At 46.0% G+C, this 23,277-nt stretch overlaps 9 protein-coding genes across 9 annotated transcripts; 3 read left to right on the top strand and 6 right to left on the bottom strand.

Moving 5' to 3' along the window:
- Positions 1-551: 551 nt before the first annotated feature.
- Positions 552-2,476, bottom strand: LOC108094064 (facilitated trehalose transporter Tret1-2 homolog). Its single transcript, XM_017194505.2, has 2 exons — positions 1,704-2,476; positions 552-1,353 (listed from the first exon to the last, which is right to left on the bottom strand). The coding sequence occupies exons 1-2, from the start codon at positions 2,403-2,405 to the stop codon at positions 658-660; spliced, it is 1,398 nt and encodes a 465-aa protein (XP_017049994.1). The 5' UTR covers positions 2,406-2,476; the 3' UTR covers positions 552-657.
- A 1,673-nt stretch (positions 2,477-4,149) lies between these two features.
- LOC108093642 (protein PET100 homolog, mitochondrial) lies at positions 4,150-4,649 on the bottom strand. The gene has a single exon (XM_017193801.2). It carries the CDS (start codon positions 4,535-4,537, stop codon positions 4,292-4,294), a length of 246 nt encoding a protein of 81 aa, XP_017049290.1. The 5' UTR covers positions 4,538-4,649; the 3' UTR covers positions 4,150-4,291.
- A 256-nt stretch (positions 4,650-4,905) lies between these two features.
- LOC108094037 (rho GTPase-activating protein 21) lies at positions 4,906-9,159 on the bottom strand. Its single transcript, XM_017194470.1, has 7 exons — positions 8,682-9,159; positions 8,396-8,628; positions 7,540-8,340; positions 7,130-7,296; positions 6,053-7,045; positions 5,584-5,891; positions 4,906-5,520 (listed from the first exon to the last, which is right to left on the bottom strand). The coding sequence occupies exons 1-7, from the start codon at positions 8,816-8,818 to the stop codon at positions 5,163-5,165; spliced, it is 2,997 nt and encodes a 998-aa protein (XP_017049959.1). The 5' UTR covers positions 8,819-9,159; the 3' UTR covers positions 4,906-5,162.
- A 362-nt stretch (positions 9,160-9,521) lies between these two features.
- Positions 9,522-10,457, top strand: LOC108094072 (methylosome subunit pICln). The gene is made up of 2 exons (XM_017194513.2): positions 9,522-9,714; positions 9,803-10,457. The coding sequence occupies exons 1-2, from the start codon at positions 9,596-9,598 to the stop codon at positions 10,329-10,331; spliced, it is 648 nt and encodes a 215-aa protein (XP_017050002.1). The 5' UTR covers positions 9,522-9,595; the 3' UTR covers positions 10,332-10,457.
- LOC108094073 lies at positions 10,382-11,139 on the bottom strand. Its single transcript, XM_017194514.2, has 2 exons — positions 10,588-11,139; positions 10,382-10,532 (listed from the first exon to the last, which is right to left on the bottom strand). The coding sequence occupies exons 1-2, from the start codon at positions 10,975-10,977 to the stop codon at positions 10,455-10,457; spliced, it is 468 nt and encodes a 155-aa protein (XP_017050003.1). The 5' UTR covers positions 10,978-11,139; the 3' UTR covers positions 10,382-10,454.
- A 130-nt stretch (positions 11,140-11,269) lies between these two features.
- Positions 11,270-23,068, top strand: LOC108093858 (E3 ubiquitin-protein ligase Smurf1). Its single transcript, XM_017194198.1, has 8 exons — positions 11,270-11,803; positions 11,966-12,342; positions 12,409-12,447; positions 18,534-18,770; positions 18,833-21,047; positions 21,108-21,307; positions 21,368-21,531; positions 21,617-23,068. Exons 2-8 carry the CDS (start codon positions 12,288-12,290, stop codon positions 21,899-21,901), a joined length of 3,195 nt encoding a protein of 1,064 aa, XP_017049687.1. The 5' UTR covers positions 11,270-11,803; positions 11,966-12,287; the 3' UTR covers positions 21,902-23,068.
- On the top strand, positions 13,545-15,896 carry LOC108093859 (NADH dehydrogenase [ubiquinone] flavoprotein 1, mitochondrial). Its single transcript, XM_017194199.2, has one exon. It carries the CDS (start codon positions 13,728-13,730, stop codon positions 15,864-15,866), a length of 2,139 nt encoding a protein of 712 aa, XP_017049688.1. The 5' UTR covers positions 13,545-13,727; the 3' UTR covers positions 15,867-15,896.
- LOC108093861 lies at positions 17,630-17,866 on the bottom strand. Its single transcript, XM_017194201.1, has one exon. It carries the CDS (start codon positions 17,843-17,845, stop codon positions 17,678-17,680), a length of 168 nt encoding a protein of 55 aa, XP_017049690.1. The 5' UTR covers positions 17,846-17,866; the 3' UTR covers positions 17,630-17,677.
- On the bottom strand, positions 17,987-18,515 carry LOC108093860. The gene has a single exon (XM_017194200.2). It carries the CDS (start codon positions 18,206-18,208, stop codon positions 17,987-17,989), a length of 222 nt encoding a protein of 73 aa, XP_017049689.1. The 5' UTR covers positions 18,209-18,515.
- Positions 23,069-23,277: the final 209 nt, after the last annotated feature.

A 23,277-nucleotide genomic window follows, 5' to 3' on the forward strand; every position in this document is an offset into this window, starting at 1 on the left:
TGGCCAGTTATAACAAACTGTGTCGCTTAAGTTTTATTTTCAATAACTTCTGTTATGTATCGAACTGGTCACACTGTTCAACGCGAAATACTTTAACGGTTTTAAACTTTTATCAGCTAAACCACAAATATAAATAGTTACAGAAAAGAAAATTATAAAACAAGTGCAAAAGTAAATTAGCTTGGAGTTGGTTATGAATTTATATATAATTTGTTTACTTGCGTACTTTTGGACTCTAACCCAAATATTTTTTAATTCGAATACATTTTTATCTAATTGAAAATATTTTACAATATTAATAAATATAATGCTTCTGCAGTTAAGATGTAAGTGGTGGCCTTAACAGAACAGGAACAAAGGTATCTTTAATAAGACAAATTAACGCAAATATACGTTTGCGATCTCCTCCGCCGGACAACAAGTGCTGGATTTCGATAAAAGTCTTGTCCTTGGTCTCAATATTGATCATTGTTTTTATGAAGAAATACAATTTATTGAAAATATATGTATTAATAATGTTATCAGATCGTTTTCCCAAAAAAACCAATGCCTTTAATTTGGAAGTGTTTGACTTTATTGATAATGATACTCAGTTCTTACACAAATAATTATTACACAATTTTCTTATTGGCTTACCTAAGACTAACTAACGTAAATTCACGTTTCGTTCTTTTCAGCGCTCTTGTCGACCTTTCCTCCGGACAACATGTGCTGGACTTCGATTATCGACTTGCCTTTGGTCTCCGGCACGAAGAACAGCGAGTAAAGGAAGGCGATTACGGCGATCGCGGTGAAAATCCAGAAGGTGGGTCCTGGACCGATCGCTTCCTTGAGGATCGGGAAGAGCAACGTGACCATGAAGGCCGACAACCAGTTGCTGGTACCGGCAATCGAACCCGCCACACTCTTCACGTCTTCCGAGAAGAGTTCTGCATTCATCAGCCACGGAACTGGGCCGAATCCGATCGAGAAGAAGACGATGAAGATGCAGATGCTGCTGATGGGCAGCCAGCCGTAGTTGTCCATCGAGCCGGGGTTACTCTCGCTCAGTTGGAAGTAGACTCCCATCAAGGCGGTGGTTATGGCCATCAAGAAGCCGGAGATTATAAGCAGGATCCGCCGACCGGCCTTATCGACAATGGCCACGCCCACTAGTGTGCTACTGACTTGGGCGAATCCGATGATTAGAGTTGCGTCGGTGCCACTTAGACCAGAGCCGGTATCCTCGAATATGGAGGTAGAGTAAAATAGAATAGCGTTGATACCCGTCCACTGTTGGAACACCTGAAGCAGCACAGCTATACCCAGTCCTTTCAAAACGATGGGACGGCGAAGAGCAGCCAAAATGTTAACCTGAAATTAAAAAACCTTTAAACTTATGCAAGCTAAATATATGATTTGGTCGACCGTTGGTAATAAATTTGACATTGCATATCTCTAATTGTTAAAATGTCTATCTCAATCTATCATTCATTTTTCCGATGGTTTCCATTTAATTTTCAAAACATGTCTCAAATATGCTGCTTGTAAGCTAAAATCCACGACGATATCTAAAGCTAGGTGATCCAAGCCCATTCTATATTAAACGTTTTGTTTCAACTAAAAGATTTCTTTGCTTAAAACTAAAACTAAATCAACTATATGGTGATACTCATCAAGAATATACATATATAATATAATTTGTGGTTTAGGAATCTACAAACCTTCGGCAAATCACTCTGCCTCTGGGACTCCTCAAAGATTTCCTTTAGCTCGTCATCGATGTCGGCGTTCTTGCCACGCAGCCAGCGCAATGCCTTGGCGGTATCCTCGTTGCGACCCTTCATGGCCAAGTAAACGGGGGACTCCGGCATGAAGAAGTGCACTGTGGCGAAGATCAGGGGGAGGATGGCGCACAGGATGTTGATGGTCAGCAGCGGCAGGAAGGCGCCCACCAAATAGCCGTAGAACACACCCGACACAATCAGTAGCTGGAAGAAGGCGCCGATCGTGCCTCTTAAGGCCGTCGTGCAGATCTCGGTGCAGTACATGGGAGCAGTGACGCAAAAGGCTCCTCCGCACATGCCCAGGATGAAGCGGCCGAAGTATAGCATGGTTACATTGTTGGCGAACAGCATGAGCACCCAGCCGACCATATAGGGCGGGATCAGGGCCAACATTGTGGGTCGCCTGCCAATCCAATCGATAGCGAAACCGATGGGAATGCAGACCACCGTGGCGCCAAGGGTCAGAAGCGAGGACACCCATCCGAATTGACTGGAAGTTATGGGGAACCCATAGTCCTCGTTCACCGTGATCATGTTCTCGACGGGCGAGGACCATCCGATGGAGGCGCCCATGCAGAGGGCACCGAAGCTGGCCGACAAGCCGGCAATATACTGCGGCAATACCGATCCCTTGGACATGATTGATGCTCTATGTTGCGATGGAACTACTTCTACTTTAGGTGCTCTCTTCTCGATCGCTAGGAATAAACTGAATTCGACACGCGACCGTTATTTCGCTGGAAAAATCGCTTTTCATGCGATAACCAAAGCAGCGCCGTCGACCGAGAAGTCAAGCACCGCAAGTTGTAGTCGTAAATCAGTTCCCTATAGTTCCTCAACGCCAGGTGATAGGTGGTTAAGGTGGAGAAGGAAGTGGGGGTAGAGGCACAGCGTCATAGAAATCGCCCAAAATCAGTTAAAAGCCAAAGCAGCTAATTAAACGCCCGCCTTCGCTGACAACACACGTCGTTATAAGAGTAATCAAGTGCTTCTATAACAATTCCCCGATTTTGCCCTGCGGGGTATGTCCACTAGCCCTTCGGCTTGAACTTGAAGTTTGGTTTTTTGAGAATCAAAGTGGTCTTGGGAGTCCCCTCACGCAATTCTTCAGTAAAAGGTTTTTTCTTTTATTTGTGAGATTGTGAATTGCTTTTGAAATCTAAGTTACATTTCAAGTTTATTGGTCACTCGGCTTCTATATTTATTAGATCAACTAAAATTTATTAATGAGTATTGAAATAACATCTAATTATAATATGAAGGAGTCAAGAGTATGACATAGTTATGTAAAAACTAGTCATGTTAACATAATGTATTAGCAATTGTTTGTCTAAGCATTCTATATTAATTTTCTATTGCGTGTCAAATACAGAGTTAACACTGGGTTTATTCAACTATTTAAATTGCTCTGAATACCTAGGTTCGATTACTACACATAAGAAACTTTCAGCAATAAGATTAGAAACGATGTAAACAAAAATCTTTGAAGTCATTGATACAAAAATGTTTATTTATGATGACAAATTGATCGTTAGCTTAATTGTAATCTTAAAAAAACAATTAAACAAAATAGTGTTCAAAAATCTGATTGCAAAAATTCTTCAATCTTCAATCAGCGATTTTTCTAATAATTTATTGAAAAGTTATTATCGATATTGATTTAATCTACATTGCCCAGAAGCAATATAAAACTTGAACTCATGAATAAATCCCACCCACAGAGAGTACGAAATGTTCGGCTTGATTAAGTCATACATTTCCGGTATTTTGTTATTTACTGCACAATTGGTTCGAAGCTGCCGTGTGAAAAGTAGATAATGACGGAGACAGAACCTACGAAATAATTGAATAAGCGTAAATCGCCCGGGGTTGATCTAATCTCTGCCGCAAACCGACATCGCATCCCATCACGCCGAAAACACATGTAGAGCAATCCTCCATTGCGTTGATCCAGATTGGACCCCAAACCGTGACAAATGGCCAAAATACCTGTGACGGCGGTCACCTGGCGGTCAAGCGGCGCTATCGCTATCAGCTGAATTCTCATTGATGGCTCACGGAGTCGAGGACTCCTCTGATATGCGGATGGGGGAGTGGGAGTGAAGAGCGGGCTCGGCTGTAGATAAGCGATTACCGGGTGATAGGATTCGGTAAAATAACCCATTTTCAAGTAGCCCTGCCTGCGTGTTGTTTAGAGCTGCAACCATGTACATGTATATATTGATGTAATGGGTCTTATCGGCCTATCCCCACACCAAGTGCTCTTGGCTTGCTATCGACTTGTTTTCGCCAGTGGCCATGGACTCCGAATGCATTTCAAGTATCCCCTGGAGCGACATCATCGTTATTTCCTGATGATTTACAGTCGTAAACACTTATCGAATCCTCTTGTTATTCGATGAAATAAAAGTCTTTATTACGTGGTTACAGAGCAGTTAGTCATCCCCTATCCGGAGCATAGGTTGTTGTTTGCATGCCCTCGGTTATATAACGAGGGATTATCCGGAAGGCTGATTGCAAATCCTCTACTTCTTCCTGGCCTCCGCTTCCTCCATGGCGCGCATCAATTTGGCGTCGTGTTGGGCGTGATGCTCTCTTATCGCCCGCTGCAGTTCCTCGTGGTGGCTCTTGCTCTCCGGCGGATAAAGTTCCCGCTTCTTCTTGGTTACCCACTCTTCGAAATATTCTGGCTGGTTGAACAGGTGGAAAAGCGTCACCGGGAAGGCCATGTACATGCCCATTTTGGCCACCTCCAGCACCCAGGTACCCATTTTGTTGCTTTTGGTCACTGTTTGCGCTTTAAAATATGAAAAAGCTGAATTTCTTGAGAAATACTTTTTGTTTTCCTTAAAACTATCAACAAAAATCAGCTGTTGCTAGAGTTGCCTAGTGTTTTAAGGGAAACAAAACCTGTGTTGTATAATTTCCCAATTATTTCGAAACAACTTTTTAAATATAAATACTACCTGATGAAAATCCTTCCCTTTCACATTGAAAATGCGCAGTAATATAAGTATATTACATATACATATGTATTTACATGTACACTATCGCACACTTGAAATGTTGTTCTACTACTTTATCAGTAACCCCCCACCAACTTTATTACACAAATAATCCATGCAATCAAACACCGCGCTTACTTTCCGATTATATATAATTATATATCTATTTATAGAGATTTTTGAGACATGCATTTAAAATGAAAGATCTTAAACTAAAATTGTTGAACGCGGCCAAGTTAAAACAAAAGAACGTGTCATAGCGAAAACATTTTCTCACGGAAGCTATCTTTTTCTTAAACATTTTGATGAAATATAATTTTTAAAACCGTACAACGGTTTTAACGTTAGATTATGAAAACACTACATATTTGTGCATTAGTTCAATTTAAAGCTATAGAGCCGTTTCGCCCGGATACTCCTCGGAAGAAGTAATTAACAGTTTTTTAGTGCGCGAGTGCTCCTCCTGCAGATTCTCGATGTTCTCCTTATTATCCGCATCGTCGTTAGGAATAAGGCCAGACTTCAATGGCGTACCTGCAGATCTTTTCCGCCCATTGCTGTTACCAAATGGTGAGGCCAAGGTCGGCTCATTTCCATCTAGGCAATAAAGTAGGCTGGGACTTAAATCTGACTCGTCCAGGTCGTCAATATCCTGCGTGGTGCTAGCTCCACCAAAATCATCTGAGCGACTGGCAAATGACAAGTCCGCCGGACTGGCTGTAAGCACGCTGCGGGTAAGCAAATATTCCCTGGAAATTAACCAAACGGAATGTAAAAATCAATGCCAAGAAAATCTACTCTTCGATGCTCACTTAAAATCGCTGGATAGGGCATTTGAGGTTTTAGTGTCCTCGTTGCTGGTGCTGCTGCTGGTCGTTCGCTGTCTGGAGTTAAAGAAAGCAAAGCTCTGCTGCTGCCCCAGGATATCCGCATATCCGCCCAGTGAAGTAGCATCCTCGCTATGCAGCGATGGCGGGTCCCGTTGCTTGATGGGTGTGCCACCAATGGAATCCTGTTCCTCCTGCTCGGCGAAGCTGAGATTCAGCTGCTTGTCTCCATTGCCAGCCAAGGCGGTCAGGAGCATTACGGGTTTTCGAGAGCGGGGAGTCATAATAGATTCCTAGAAGGGTAAACAATAATTGTGTGATTATTAAAGAAAGAAGGTATACTTAAGTTGAAAAGGGAGATAGCACCAACTTGACATTAGAACTACACTTTCTAGGGCAAAATTGCTGGTTGATTATTTACGGTGTTATCGTGCAAACAATGTAATTTTCTCACCTGCATTGCTTTGGGCATGCGTTGAGTGGATTTCGTTATGGGCGACATTGAACGCCGGCCCATGTGTAGAGCGGGAGTACTTGTGATGAGATCCATGTTGCGGTACACGCTGCTCTGCAGAATCTGCTGATAGCCGAGGCTCATAGCGGGGAGTTCATTAGAGCTGCCATTGTTCTCCGACAACGTATCATCGTCCTCCTCGTCCACATCATCGTTATGTTCCACCTCTTCATCGCTGTCATCCACATTCTCCAGCAGCGGGGCATCCGCAGCCAAGAGACAGTTTTTGACCTCTTCACCACTGGGCCGCCTTCTCAGCGTAGCCGAAACACTCCGCACTAGTCTCTTGGTCGTCTCAGGTGTGCTAAACGGAAATTTGAGGTTGCCCATGCTGACGCCTTTCATTAACTTGCGTGTTATCGATCTGCCCATGTGGCTGCCACTTGCTGCCATCGTGGTGCGGCCCTCCACGATGGGCGTGAGTGCCCCGTCGTTCTCTTCCTCCGCGTCCACCTGCGGCAGGATACTCGAGAGATTAGGTTCCGACTTGTAGCGCGACGATTGTTGGACTGGCGTGGAGGGATTCGAGTACTCCTCGATCTCCAGCAGGCGGTGCTCGTCCCAAGCAACGCTTTTCTTGTCGATGAGCTGTTTGGCAACTGCTGACATGATCTTTAAAGGTGTCACGCAGCAATCGGCATCAATCTCGTCCAGATCCTGGTCGGGAACAGCAGCTCCATTGCTGGAAGGCGATTCCTTTGACTGCTGGCGACTCACTGGAGCAGAGATACTACCGCTTGCCGCGCTGGAGCTGCTGTCCGATGACGAGGTCTCGATCTTAAGGGAGGCGGATGAGATGGATTTTTTAAGCTGATGCCGAGGGTTAGGTGCCAGTGTGACGCTGGTTATGGTCGATGAGGTGGGTGTTGGTGGCGTGGGACTCTGGAAAAGCACCCGCATTTTCGGGGGCTTCACATGCGACATGTTGGGCGTCTGGCGAAGGTCATGCGATGGATGAGAAGGCATGCGGTTAGTCAACAAACAAAGAAGCATATACAACCACAAACCACAACTTACCTCGGATCCTCCAGCTAAATGGAAGCTGGGCGGCACTCTCTTCGGTGTGCGTGACATGAGACTCTTGTGAAAAATGTGCTTCTTAATAGAATCGCCCAAGGACTTTGCACTTCGAGTGGCCTCATTGTTTTTAAGCCGATTCATAACCACCAACTGCAACGGGGTGCCTGATCAAAAATAAAAATAAGTAAGAAATAAAATGCAATTAGGAATATGGCATTTAAAACTTGGACCTTTTCGAAAAGAAAAGTGAATGTAGATTTAGTGGTTTACGTAGCTTAAATTATGTAACTGAACTGAAGTACTCATGCCAGCTATAACCAGTCAATTTGGTTATAACTAGCAGTTTAAGTCATACAACCCAGATTTTGTGGGTTTAAAAGCTCTTTAACAACTATACAATAAATTACCCTGCCCGTTTTGCTTGTTAAACTGCTTAATCAGTCGCCGCTTCTTAGAGGATTCCGGCATGCTCTGTATATGGGCATAAAGCTGAGCCAGCTCCGTGTCGGTGTTGTTCGTATTGGTGGCCGCAGCAGTAGCGGCTCGATCTACGAAAGTGTACACCGTGTTGACCGTCGAGATGTCCGAGATGGACTCGTCGAGCGTTTGTTCCGGCGACATTGTTTTCTTTCGTTTGCGCTCGAGAAAGTACGCCCGGATGTCCGTGGACAGCTTGCCAGGCACCTCAAAAATGTCCAGACCGCGCACGATCATGTACGTGACTATGCTAGACATCTTCTTCGCCTGGTAGTGTAGCACCTCGGGTGGCAGTTGTCTGGGGCATATTAAATGCGGTGTGAACAAAGTGGCCAAGTTCTCGGCGCTCATCTTGTTACTTTTCTCGTGCTGGGCCACGGCATGCAACATTTCGATGATGTGTTGCAGGAGTTCGCGGTGTTCTTCGGGCAGGAGAAGGAGCAGCAGCTGCACAGAGTTGAGCAGGTGCTGTTGACGTTCGGCGGCGGCCATCACCTGCCCATTGAGCGCCTGGCAAAGCGGGGCTATTTGAAGATGAGCCGGATAGTGGGCATCCGTAAGCAAAGGTTCTGGGAGCTCAGAGAGAAACCCTTTGAAAACGGTGGCGCAATCATGGGCTGAGAAACCAGCCAGTTCTAAATTAAGTGGTTTGTCGTGCTGTATGTGCATCCTAAGCTCGTTTTGTCGGGATACAGCGCCAGCTTTCCGGAAGAGCCCCTCCTGGGTAAGGTCTGCAAGGATATACGAATTAATACAGCTTTTTTTAAATCCCCCTGGATTTCTTACTTTTCTCTAGCATGAGAAACTCCTTGAGCTCTTGCAGATGCATCAGAAATCCTGGATCAATTTGCTGTTGCAGTGTCTCTGTGGGACTATTTCCCACGGATTTGCTGCCTGAGCCGGCTGCACATGATGTGGCAGCTCCTCCATGACCCAACCGATGTTTCTTGGACAGCCGATTCCACTTCTTCATCTTGCCCTTCTCCTCGTAAATAATTTCATGGCAGGGAAGGTCGAACCTGAACAAGATATACTTTAACATAGAGCAATATAGCGACATCATTCTACATACTCATCCGTGTTCAGCTCCAATTCAAAGGACAAGTGCATGCGCACCAGGGATTTGTACTTTTCATAATTGCATCGACGCATGCGCGAGGCTAAATCGCGATCTCTGAAATCATTTAAATTTACATTGTCCGTGTCCATTGTGGTTTCCTTATTTTTCCAGATGTGAGTCTGTTGAGACTATCGAGTAAACACTGTGTATATGTATCTACGAGCAACCACAACAACAAGAACAACTGTAAGCGGATACAGTAAAAACAACAACAACGTCGGTAAGGACAATGACAATTTCGTTCAGTAAAACCAGAGGCTACTTCTTTCTTTGCTACTTCTATTGATTTTGTATTAAGAAGTGTATTTTTGATAAAGGTTTGTTGCTTGAACAGAAATGTCTGCATTTGTCACATATCACACTAATTTTTAACTGCTAAAATTGAAAATTAAACGAGACGCTACCGAACCAGTGTGACCGCGGCTAAAGAGCCAAATTATGAACTTCTTTTTGAGCGCTGATCCGGTAGCACGCTAGTTTAAATAATTTAAACCTTATCAGGTTTTCGTGTAATATTTAGAAGTTTTGTAACCTTTAGATATAATGGATCCCTACTGTTTTTGAGTAGGAATCCTTCATCTGTGAGAATGATTTAAAAAGAATCTAGAGCGTTGCCGACGTACTGAGTTTTGAACTCCTCAACAGTTACCCAAAAATATCTTGTAATTTCTTGTTTAAAATAAATCCAGAGATATAATTTTTTTTTAATTAAAACAATTTATTTTAAAAGTTTATGAAAGCTTACAATTTTACTTCCCAACGCTGCCAGAGTTTTGGGGGCAAACAAAAACCTTTTTCAACACTATCTACATACTTTTTGGCAAAACCTATTGTTTGATCGCGCTTTTATCAGTTAGTGTATAAAAATGGTGCTTATTATGCCCGTTTCCCCGCCAGAAAATGGTCTGTTGTACACAGCCAACAATATAAAGCTTAAACTGGGCGACAAAGTAGTGGGGGAAGGCACAATTTATATCGCCCAAAAGTGAGTGCACAAAGCTTAGCCGGCGTCTACAATTAGTTTTGTTGTCGCACAACAGTTTCCAAAAATAACTGTCGTTTCATGCTTTTAGTACGCTTTCCTGGCAGCCGAGCGACCTGGCAGAGGGTATTTCCATTGAGTGGAAGCAGGTGAGCCTGCACGGGATCTCCTCGAACCCGAGAAAGTGCATCTACTTTATGTTGGACCACAAGGTGGAGTGGAGCGGGGTTTATGGAGATCCTCCTCAGCCGGCGGTCAACGGGCAGAACAGAGGTGGTCCAGATGCGGAGGTGGATGAGGGCAACGGAAGCGATGAGCACGAGGAGGACGACAACTTTGAGGATGCCGTCGACGAGCAGTTCGAGGAGGTCACAGAGTGCTGGCTGCTGCCAGACGACATTCACACCGTAGACACCATGTACAGTGCCATGACCACTTGTCAGGCATTGCATCCGGACTCGGCAGACAGCGACTCGGACGACAGCGATCCCATGCAGGATGCAGGCGGCCTAGACGACGACGCCATGGAGGAGGAGGACGCTTTGACGCTGGGACGCAATGGCGTTCAAAATCTCAGCCTGGACGACGATGACGAGCGATTTGAAGACGCCGACGAGTAAAGCATCACCTATATAACTATATCCCTTTTTTACCAGAATAAGTGTATGAATTGTAAAGACATATTTGTATTTGATTAGATTTTGGAGTACTGAATAAAAATACGCTGCAAGCGCGTCTAAGAACTATGGGCTCTCCTTGGCGTTCTCCTTGTTTCGAGCTATTTCCACCTCCAAATCCTGCTCGCTAATGGGCTTTGAGAGCTGCGAGAAAGATTTTTGTAAAAAATTGATTTATTAAAGAGTAGAATTAACCTACAGCCTTTGTTACATCCACCAGAAGGAGCGCCTGCCGATAGGCATCGCTGTTTGAGGGCACTTTGTCGTAGTTCCAGTAGGTAAACTCATCAAAAACTCCTGTAAGTCGAAGCTGCCGGTCGTAGGATTCGCTAATAGGCTTTTCTGTTTCCTGGAGGACTAAGCCACGGTATCCTTCGGGCACTTTCAGCTGTTCCCCCACTAAAGGGTAACCGCGCAAAGCGTTAGTCACGACTCCACTTCCGAATTCTGTTGCTTCCCTTGTGTAGTTGTTAAAGTATTGCTCCACGTTGGCCTCGCCATCCCCGTCTATTTTGGCAGGCAAATAGTGCAGCTCGACGGATTTGCTCTTAGCCAGGTTTTTGCCATTAAAATCCAGAGTGATTGACATTATTTATGTTTATATCGGTACAACAAAAGGTAAACAGAAACGCCGCCAAATGTGTAGTGCTGTGTAGCGCTCTAGTGGCTTCAGCAAAGCAACGATAGTTCTCAAATTTTATTTAAAAATGTTGAAATTATAGACCTATTTTTTCCGCTAAAATGTTTATTATAAAATTAAATTAAAACAAAAAGAAACTGTAAAAAAAAAACGAAGAGGTTCTAATATTATTTCAATAACTATCGATATAGGCAATCATATTATCGGAAAGTCATCGACTGGCTTTCATCTCTAGACGATTGCCACCACTAATTAAAATGGCGTTCGAGGTTGTAGTTAAATTTTTAAGAGAATCCAAAAAACAATAACGCGTGTGGCCGCGACAGCATATTTCGCGCATTATCTACCGTTCCGTGGACGTGCAGGCGTGTGGGCGTGCGTAGCTCACAGAATTTGTTAGCCGATTCGAGTGAACGAGAGCCAAAGAGTTGTGGCTCCGTTGGTTATTATTGCAAATTTTAGTACCACACATACTCGCTCAACGATAGCGACAGAAATACGAGTGCGAGTAAATAGTGAGGCACCCATACTGGAGCAGCGACTAAATTAAAGTTAATTAAACGCCTAGTGGTATTTCATTTAATGCAATTTGTGAAATAATAGACGGAAAGAGAGGGAGGGAGGCAGATCGAAGCGAATTGCTACTCCCCCGCTCCCACTCACCCCTGCAGCATGCGTGAGCTGATTCTGTGTGAAGGTGCGTGAGAGAGTGAGTGAGACATGTGCGTGTGAGGTGCAGCAGCAGCAACCAACAACAAAGGCAAAACAATTTTGGGTAAGTTTTTCGTGAATATTTTGCCTGCCTACCTGCAAGTTTTCCTACCTTTACCTTTACCTTTTTGGGCTGGGTTCTTGCACATAGGTAAAATAAAATACATACATATCGTTACCGAACTTACTAATAATACCCATATTTATTTGTTATCTTCAATTGCAGCTTGTAAAAAGTAAAACAGCAAATCGGTGTTATTATTTATATACATGAATATCTATGTGCGTGTGCCATGACACACAGCCACTACGATTTCAACCTTCAAGGCTACCGCAATAGCGATAACAACAAAAACAACTGCAGTTACCTTCGGCAATGAAATTTCCTCTCACCGCCCTCACCTGCTCCTTTTTATCCTCTGTTTCCTTCACCCTTCCTCCATCGCCTTCAACAACAAACATGCCCGCGACGTATAAATAATCAATATACAAAATAAATCCATTTATTTTTATACAAACCAAACAATATCAATTAAAAGTCGGAAATTATGAATAAATTGGATTACCCACGTCGCAATGGTACACACAAAGTTCGAATAACGAGTAAGTCTACTGAAATAAATACGCGCCTAGGTAAACCCGTCTAATATTTTGCGTTGTTTTTTGCAGTATTGTGTGCTAGAAACTTGGCCCGCAAGGATTTGTTTCGTGAGTATTTATAAAACACAGATTAAGAATACCTTTTTTTCGAGTCTACAAAAAGGGCTTGAAAATATATTTTCAACATTAAACTTCAGCTATATATTTTTTTGCACAGCTGGTTTTTTTCCTTTAATATATCTATATTATAAGAAAACTTGATAGTATTTGTGTCAATGAAAATATATTTCCCGGCCTGGTTCGTTTAAGCACTTAATTTCCCTGATTAAGTTTGATATTTTGGGAATTCGTTCAACTGATTGGGGCTAATTACTTGACTCACCTTTGGTTTGTTACGGGGAATTTCAGGTAGTTCGCCTGCTCCAAAACCACGAAAGTTTAGTTATGTTTGTTTTTCTTTTAACCATCAATTACGCACCTGTTCAGCCGTCCAATCAAAACACACAGTTTGCGGTAAATTAAAGTTTTGTTTTATTTGCCGCGCTTATTGCGCCTCTTCGTCTTCCCCTTCTTCGCGTTTATCTATGCATATGAGGTATCGCTAAATTTAGCACTTCCTTTTGTCTACTTTCATTTTTATACAAATTGCGGAAAGGGGCGGGCCCCCGTCCATCCCCTCCCCATTCCGAACCCATCAAGACAAGTGGGTGAGTGTGAGTGGTGCCATATCTGAGCTCTTTTTCCATATTTTGTTTAGATATAACAAAAGTGATTATTACTAATTTGCTTTCATTGCGGCTCACTCGCTCGCCCACATATACAATCGCACATGGCATAATTTTTCTTTCCCTGTATTCGTTATTTATTATTTGCTTTTTTCCACTTCTTGTCCATTTTTTACACTTGGCTGCACTTAAATCACGCGCCACGCAATACCCAATGTGCTGCCCTAAAAAAAAATGTTTGCTATACGATCTGTGATATGCTGTATCCGCGAGATTCCATTAGGGGATCTCTGGGCTCCCAAAAATGGATCCGTGTCTCCTGGTGTCACTTCCATTTCCTATCGATTATTAATGCTAATGCCTGAATTCCATAGCTCCGTATAGAAAGTGGCAGGGTCGAATACACTGTACTTCACATTTTATCGATTTGTTTTGATTAGATTTCAGTTATACCCTTCGCGGCGAACAGTCATTAGTGGGAAAATCCAAGCTTGGTTTGTTTTTTATCATGTCATAATTAGACCGGCTAGGTCTTTATTGTTCATAATCGTGAGTCAGAGTCAAAAAATCCCTAACACAGTAAGCTTAGGACTTTTCCTTCATAATTTACAACATAACACACAGTCAGTGAAGTATTCAGAGCTACCGGATATAGACGAGAAAATGATATCTTTTCCATTGCATCGCCGAGTTTTCTATTCTTACAAGATTTCTTCGGGAATAATTGGATCCCAAAGGGGGTTATCGGAATCTAAGAAGTTTCAACATGCTGTACATTCGTCTGATAAAATTGAAAATAGAAACTTGTCAAGCATTTCCGGGACCTCTATCGTAATAGATGGAAAGATCCAAATACCTTATTATACTAAGAGCGCAATCCCGCTCAAAAAGTGGCCAAATAAAATCTTCCATGTTATGGACCAAGAATCCAATTTAATTGATGATGATTTACTGTCTAGCGAACAGCGAAGCATTAACAGGGATCTTAACAAATCTATTAAGGGAGAGGGCTCAAAGTTTCCCAGCAAGAAACCTAAGCCAACAACGAAGTTTCCCATCAATGAAAATGCCGAAAAAGAACTAGAACCAGCTGAAAGAGAAAAACTAGAAGCCAAGTTATTAAAAAGGCTAAGAGATATTGCATCAGGAAAGAAATCAAAGCTCGAGGAAAAAGTTGAGGCGTTAAGGGGTGAAGCGGTCGAAGAGGAATCCGAAAAATGTGTGGAAAACACACCTGAGGAAGAAGCAGACGCTCCAAAAGACGACAAACCACCAATGAGTCTGCAGGCCAAGGAGCCACCTTCTACTCCACCACCCAAAAGTGATTCAGCTCCGCCGAAAGGAGGTGCTCCACCACCGAAAGGAGGGGCTCCACCACCGAAAGGAGGCTCTCCACCCACGGCTCCTCCAAAAGGTCCACCGCCTGGAACTCCACCTCCGCAAACAAAAACCACTTTTGGACCTCTAGCCGATGCAGATCGTATCTTCACCAACTTGTACGGCCGCCACGACTGGCGTTTAAAGGCAGCCATGAAGCGAGGGGATTGGTACAAGACCAAGGAGATTTTGGACAAGGGTGACAAGTGGATAGTGAACGAGATTAAGACGTCCGGATTGCGGGGACGCGGTGGCGCCGGTTTCCCCAGTGGACTCAAGTGGTCGTTCATGCACAAGCCGCCCGATGGAAGGCCCAAGTTTCTGCTGGTCAACGCGGATGAGGGCGAACCGGGCACGTGCAAGGATCGTGAGATAATGCGCCACGATCCGCACAAGCTGGTCGAGGGGTGTCTCATTGCTGGACGGGCAATGGGTGCCAACACCGGGTTCATTTACATTCGCGGAGAGTTCTACAACGAGGCGTGCAACCTTCAGTACGCCATATTAGAAGCCTACAAAGCTGGTTACCTGGGAAAGAATGCCTGTGGCTCGGGCTTCGACTTCGATCTCTATGTGCAGCGCGGAGCAGGAGCCTATGTTTGTGGCGAGGAGACCTCCCTGATTGAGTCCCTGGAGGGCAAGGCGGGCAAGCCGAGGAACAAGCCTCCTTTCCCGGCGGACATCGGAGTCTTTGGCTGCCCCTCGACGGTGACCAATGTGGAGACGGTGGCCGTTTCTCCAACGATCTGCCGGAGGGGCGGCAATTGGTTTGCCAGCTTCGGACGCACTCGCAACTCGGGCACCAAGCTGTTCAACATCTCGGGACACGTTTGCAATCCCTGCACCGTCGAGGAGGAGATGTCCATTCCCACCAGGGAGCTCATAGAACGCCATGCCGGCGGAGTGATCGGCGGGTGGGACAATCTGCTGGCCGTCATTCCCGGTGGCTCCTCAACGCCGTGTATTACAAAGAAGGATGCCGAGTGCTCCATCCACGACTTTGATGGACTAATGGAGGTGCGTTCGTCCCTGGGCACCGGCGCCCTGATTGTGATGAACAAGGACACGGATATCATCAAGGCCATTGCCCGTCTGTCGTCCTTCTACAAGCACGAGAGCTGCGGTCAGTGTACTCCGTGCCGTGAAGGACTGCACTGGGTGAACATGATCATGCAGAGATTCGTAAAGGGACAGGCGCAGATCGGCGAGATTGACATGCTGTGGGAGCTCACCAAGCAGATCGAGGGCCATACCATTTGCGCCCTGGGCGATGGCGCCGCCTGGCCGCCCCAAGGACTCATCCGGCACTTCCGGCCGCTGATCGAGGAGCGGATCAGGAAGCGGGAGGCCGACGAACAGGCCATTGCCGAGGCCGCCGCCGCCGAGCGGTTCCCTTGCCAGACGGTGGCTCCTTGCCCAGAATAAAGCGTGCCAATTGCAGCGACTGCTCCACTATCTCGATAAGATTATTTATTTTCCAATTCCTGGGGCGGTGGCACGCTGCTGACTTCAAGCTCCGCTGACTGGCGGCTTCCGTTCGAGTGAAAGTGCAGCCAGTCGTTAACTTCCCCGCCTGGTCGACTGGGCCACGGAATTGTGCCACGCAGCGTTAAGCCAGCGAGGGTTGAAAATGTAGTCTTGTTGCTGTCGAAAAAGCCGGCGAGGGCTTTCATTGCTCTTCTTTCTCGCTTTTCAGGCAGCTCAGCCGTGAAGCAAGTGGCGAAATGTGGCTTGTGGACTCGGAAGTTGGGTTATGCAATGCAGCTTGCCAAGCTTATTCTAACATATTTGGAAACTTTTGTTCATCTTCGAGGGCAGCGTCGTGGTTCACATGTTCGTTTCTGGTCGTAATGTTCTCGCAGTCTAATCGTAAAGTTACATTAAGAACCCGATTCCCCTGACACATTTGTATTCCCCACTATACTACCTCTTGCGAAGCATTCAAAAACATTTTTGGATTTAGATTGTAGATATTTATTTTTATACCCGACCCAACACGAATCAACAAAATTTGTCACACATATGGTTGGGCTCTAATGCGAAAAACTATGAATGCTGTGAAACTAGTTAGAAAATGTAGATACTATTTATCTATGGTGCGTTCTCTCAAAATCCAATTTAATGTATGTTTTCTAAAATCAGATGCAGTTAAAGATATTGTCATTCGTCGGTTGTTTAGGTATGTAATTGATGTACTGCATTGCAGAGGAAGTACTCTCCTTTCTTTCATTCAACCTAAACACACCTCTTACTTCCATATAGAGTGTTCTTTGGTTGTTTCGCTGTCTACCTACCTTCTACCTTCAGTCTTTCCCCGCTGCTTCTTGTACGAGTATGTTCCCTCTTGCATAAAATCAATCAACAGCTGCCTGGCGACGACAGCGAAGACGATGCAATGTGGCCTACTCGAATTACCTGGCCAAGTCAAACGGGTTGGTTGGTTGGTTGGCCGCTTGGTTGGTCGGTCGGTTGGTTGGTTGGTTGCTTGGTGGTATCCTCATCAGCTGATGGAAGCGCTGCTCTGGCTCGATTTGTGGCCCTAGCCATGACAACAGCGACAGCCTTGAGATAACGATTCGCGAGTGGATATAGATACACTAATATGGGAGTGCGAAAAAACCTAGTTGTGAGTCAGAGGCTGTCAGACTGGGAGGGACTGGCTGGGTCTAGTCGGATCTGGTCGCATAAATCACTGGCCGCGGCTCGATATACATAGTTCCTAATTGTTTAATTCAGCCGGAATTCCGTGCGCTTAATTTGTCAAGATTTCAGGCATTATCGGTGGCCGCCTGAAACGATAAGCAGAAGTAAGCGATTCGCCAGCGGGGGTTCCTATTTTGGTTCCGATAGCGGAGATAGATTTCACTCCGCCACTGCCTATATGTGTTTCCATATCTCTATCGCTGACTAATGACACTTGACCGCATTCACGTTTGCTGCTGGCCGGGATGTAAACATCTTTATTGAAGCGTTGTTCAGATTTAATTGACATTTCTTGCCCCTGCAGTGGAAACCGAAATAGCGGAGTGGACTTTCAAATGAGTGGTCCCCCTTCGGTTGCCAGTCGAGTTCTTAATATAGAACAACCTATTTCCACGGAATATGTGACATTTACAGAGTGGTTCAGAAATATTGAAATCAGTCTCTTGAAGGGCATGTTTATGCATTTGAAGAATTCAGGCGAGGAATGCAGGCTGTTATATTTATTCGAGGTTTTATGTTTTCACTTATACATCTTATCCGTGCGGATTAAAAGGAGGTGTTGTGGGAATCTGTGGCATTGTGCCTGGACGCGGATTCCAGCCTCTGTGGCGTCTCTCGTCAAATGGGGATGGATTTCCGGTAGCCAGGGTTACAAGGAGCAGGGCCAGCAGTCCCAGCAGGTGAATCCACGAGGTAGGCATTGCTATTTTGCTTGTGATGATCTGCAATGAAGTGGCTGTGCTTTTATAGATCTCTTTAGCGGAGGGGGTTTTCAGAACCGAAGCGATAAGCCTAACTCGAATGGGAACCACACGCTCGGGGCGGCACTTGTTCTGTGATTTTTAATCTGTCTTTGCTCTGCTGACCTCCTCCAGCGAAGAAAAGATTATGGATGGTGTTGGAGTTGGAGCTTCGGTGTATTTCTGGGGCACCTGCAAGCAGGCTGGCTTTATCTGCAGTCGTTGAGCGAAGCCAGCATGCTGGTGGGTATATCCGACTGCCTCGAAGTAACATTGGGGCAGGACTAGCAGTAGCAAAAGCACAAGAGACTTGAAGAGTTCCATGTTGGGTACAAACTAAACGAAAACACCGAACTAAGGTGCACTTAAATAGGGTAATTTTCGTGTCTACTATTGTTTGATAGATCAAAATTCACACTATCTGTAATTTACAGTGTTAAATGTACCCATTTTTCCAATCTAATGTAAATTAGGCTTATATATTGTGCACTAAAAGTAATAATTCGTAATAATCGTTGAAAAAGGTTGCATGCTGATGGAGAACAAATCATTTGTAATGCAGAAAAATAGCTTGCTGTGATTTGTTTATTCAAAAGCCTCTTTATATTTATTCAAGTTAACTGAGTTTTGTATTTACCTCGTTTTGCAGGTCTGCCCGATCCCTTTGCCAAGGTTCAGGTGGATGGAACCGCCCAGGTTTATTCGACGGAGATAAGCAAGTCCTCCCTGGATCCCAAATGGAATGCACACTACGATTTGTTTCTGGGCATTGGCGATGCCATCACGATAACCGTGTGGAACCAGCGCAAGATACACAAGGGGAGTGGATTCCTGGGCTGTGTGAGGATACCCGCGTTCAACATACAGAGCCTCAAAGGAGCCGGATGTAAGTTGAACTTATTTTCAAGAGTCATGCAATTACTTACTTATAATCTCGTTGAACCACAGTTCAGCGCTTGGACCTGGGAAAACTGTCGCCGGATGACGACGAGCTGGTGCGCGGTCAGATCATCATTTCGCTGCTTTCCAAGGACGGCCCCAGTAGTGGCAATCCCTTGGCGATCGTGGGACCCAGTGGCGATGTTCGCGGGCCGTCGGAGGACGACTCTTCGGAGGACAGTTTGCCCGAGGGCTGGGAGGAACGTCGCACGGACAATGGACGCATCTACTATGTGAACCATGCCACCAAGACCACGCAGTGGGACCGGCCCAGGCACGCTAGCGGAGTGGGTGGCCAGACCACCTCGCCGCATCAGCGCCACAATGCGCACAACGGCAATTCAGGCGGTGATCGACAGGCGCCGGCTGGACCAACGCGCTCCACGACCTGCACGAATCTGATGAACGGCGGCCACCGCAGCAGAGAGTCGGCGGTCACGGCCTTGGACGAGCGACGGCACTCCACGGAAATCCTGTCCAGTGCCGGCAAGGAGAACACCAGCCCCACAACCCCTGTTTCGGCCACGGCCACGCCCGGCAAGAAGACCACCTCATCGAACTCATCCTCTTCGAGTGGTCGCACTCTGGAGCAGCGCCCCACAAACGAACCGGCAACGCCCACTAGCAGCACTACGGCGGCGTCGGTTCGCCTGCACAGCAACAACGACAATCATGTGAAAACGCCAAAGCACCAAACGAACGGCCATGCTCCGCCAGAGGCTACGCCCACCTCGCCCACGGGCCAGCAGAACTATGTGAACGGGAATGCCCAGAACGGGAGTGGCGCTGGAACCGGAAGTGGCCAGGCGGCGCAGCCCCAAAGTGCAAGCAACGGCTGGGCGCAGGAGGATGCCACAACGACGACATCGCCCGCGTCGACGACAACTCCTCCCAGGCACAGCCAGAGTCCGCCGACCCCGAACACATCGCCACCTGCCTCGGTGACGCCCTCTGCCAACGGGAATGTGCACAGTCCGAATGCAAACAGCACACCGGGACGAGGCGGGAGCGAGGGAGGTGGAAGCAGATCCTACACAGCAGCCACTCCCGGCCAGCGTTCGCAGCGCCGCAGTTCGCGACAGCAGGGCGAGGAGTCCTCCACAAGGCGACGCTCGTCGCGAGGAACTCGAAACGGAGGCACCTCTGGTGGCGGCGGCGGTGGAGGATCTGGGCAGCGATACGCTTCGGCGGCCATTGCCGCTGCCAACCAGGCAGCTCGTCCCTTCCTGGATCTGCCACCGGGCTATGAAATGCGCACTACGCAGCAGGGCCAGGTGTACTTCTTTCACATACCCACGGGCGTCTCCACGTGGCACGATCCACGGATTCCCCGTGACTTCGACACCCAGCACCTTACCCTGGATGCGATCGGACCGCTGCCGAGTGGCTGGGAGCAGCGGAAGACGGCCTCGGGAAGGGTGTACTTTGTGGACCACAACAATCGGACCACGCAGTTCACGGATCCCCGGCTGAGCGGCAGCATCCTGCAGATGATTCGACGGGGAGCAGTGCCACCGGCGGCGGCGAATTCCGGGGCACCTGCTCCACCGGCTGCCAATCCTGCACCGGCCACGCCCTCAGCCACGGCAGCCGTTCCGGCCCAGACAACGGTTGCGAGCAACGCCACAACAACGACGACCACAGCAAACCCGCCCCATCGCATCGTTCCGGACCTGCCGCAGGGATTGCTCGAGGGCGCCGACCTCCTGCCCAAGTACCGCCGCGATCTGGTGGGCAAGCTGCGAGCTCTGCGCACCGAGCTGCAGACGATGCAACCGCAATCCGGCCACTGCCGTCTGGAGGTGTCGCGCAACGAGATTTTCGAGGAGAGCTATAGACTGATTATGAAAATGCGGGCCAAGGACATGCGCAAGCGTCTGATGGTGAAGTTCAAGGGCGAGGAGGGTCTGGACTACGGCGGAGTGGCGCGCGAGTGGCTGCACCTGCTCTCGCGCGAGATGCTGAACCCGCAGTACGGCCTCTTCCAGTACAGCCGGGATGACCACTACACGCTGCAGATCAACCCAGACTCTGGAGTGAATCCCGATCACCTGTCCTACTTTCACTTCGTGGGACGCACCCTGGGCATTGCCGTGTTTCACGGTCACTGCCTGGATGGTGGATTCACTACACCCTTCTACAAGCAGCTGCTGAACAAGCCAATCACGCTTGGTGATATTGAGGGCGTGGATCCTGAGCTGCATCGCAGCCTCACCTGGATGCTGTAAGTCGATTTATCACATTTGTTGTTTAAAATTGTTCCTTTACGATCGGTTTGTCTTAGGGAGAGTAACATCAGCGGCATCATCGAGTCGACTTTCAGTGTGGAGAACAATAGCTTTGGCGCTCTGGTGGTACACGAACTGAAGCCTGGTGGTGCCTCCATTCCCGTGACGGAGGAGAACAAGCGGGAGTACGTGAAGCTCTATGTGAACTATCGTTTCATGCGCGGCATCGAGCAGCAGTTTTTGGCCTTGCAGAAAGGTTTGTAGTTGGAAGTGGTTGTGTTTTGAGAAAATTAATTAATTTGGTATTATTCTCTAGGGTTCTGTGAGCTGATACCCAGCCATCTCTTGCGACCGTTTGATGAGCGCGAACTGGAATTGGTCATCGGCGGCATCTCCAGCATCGATGTCAACGACTGGCGGAACAATACGAGACTGAAGCACTGTACGAACGAAACGACGCAGGTGTTGTGGTTCTGGCAGGTACGTTTTACCACTGCTTATCCCCAATTTGGAACCATTCTTATATATTCCAATACTTATTCGTTCAATTCTCACTCGTCTTTAGGTGGTCGAGTCTTATAGCTCCGAGATGCGAGCCCGCCTGCTGCAGTTTGTGACTGGATCGTCGCGAGTGCCGCTTCAGGGATTCCGGGCGTTGCAAGGCTCCACGGGAGCGGTGGGCCCACGACTGTTCACTATTCACCTAACTGCCGACGTGCCCACACAAAACCTGCCCAAGGCGCACACCTGCTTTAACCGGATCGATTTGCCACCCTACGAGACGTACCAGCTGCTCTGCGACAAGCTGACGCAGGCCGTTGAGGAGACCTGTGGCTTCGCCGTGGAGTGAAGAGCAGCAAATGAAGTTACCAACTCCCGATCCACGCATATGCATATACATAGACACCTTTCAATATATATAATACACAACATTATAAAGCAACATATATCAAGGCGATTTGAAATCAAAATTGTACTGACCCTGGTCAAGATGATAAGTTTTTATTTTTATTTGTTTGTTGATGAACTGCTTCCGCAGCGCTGTTTAATCTTGTGTGCTGCGCATTTTGCAGTTAAAAATTTAATTATTTAGCGAGTATGTACTGACTCATCGTATACATAGTTACCAAGTGCATATATAACATGAGTATATACACTTTCACACCCCCGAAACCGACATATACATATTTATATATATATCTACCCTGGCCTTTGTTCGTTTACGTCGTGGCGCGTGTTATAAATTGTAGTTTAAAATATTACGAAACCAATTATACATACAATTATACAAGATTATACATATATCATAGTTGATAATTAGGCATAACAAAATTTTTAATTGTAGGCATTGGACCGGCAATTCTTTCGTGCTTTTGTTTACTTTAGTACATTTTTGATGTTTATTAATTACATTTTGTACATTTTTATAAAACACAAATCGAACTCACTGCTAAGTTTTTAATTATTGTTTAAATCGTCCTTAAACACACCGCACATCTGCATCAACACACACTCATCGACACACCTAGCTTGCATATTTTATAAGTAGTATGTGAGCAAAACGATTGCCTACCCCAAAAATGAAACGAAAAAATATGAGAGCAAAACAAAACACTTGAAAAATTACTCAATTATTAAATTAGTTATTTTTTAAATTTTTAAATAAATGCAATTATTTAAATTACCCTTTTGTTGATTTTAATTTTATTCCCTGCCGCATCGCCAAAATCAAAACTCTAAAGGATCAAACTTCATATACACCTACATCTTTAATACAACATATTTACATAAGTTTTTAATGAAAACGAATTGGACAAATTTCTAGAAAGTGATATTAGTGAAAATTTTATCTGACTTTAATTAAAACTTACCATTTGGTAGATATTTAAGAACCCCACCCTGTACCCGTTTCCAAAACCACCCAAAGCCCCAAAATGTAGTGCATATGTGAGATCTATTGATTTTTTATTAAGAACGAGGATTCAACCCTTGGATTTAAGCAGATAGAAGTTACCCCCCAAAATACAACACAAATCGATCGTTAACTTTTTAGCTTTAGTGTGAGATCTAGGAAGCGAATGACTAAGGACTTAAGGCAGCAATCCTGCGCACATTGATAAGGACTCTGCTCCATTAACCGAAAGGGATTAATAAATTAATGAGCCTTAAAAGAGTTGTTTTATTTTTATGGCGATATAAGTTTGTTTCGATTAAAAGGTTTTTGAG

Source organism: Drosophila ficusphila, unplaced genomic scaffold (assembly GCF_018152265.1).
Source record: "Drosophila ficusphila isolate 14025-0441.05 unplaced genomic scaffold, ASM1815226v1 contig_414, whole genome shotgun sequence".
Classification (NCBI taxonomy): domain Eukaryota; kingdom Metazoa; phylum Arthropoda; class Insecta; order Diptera; family Drosophilidae; genus Drosophila; species Drosophila ficusphila.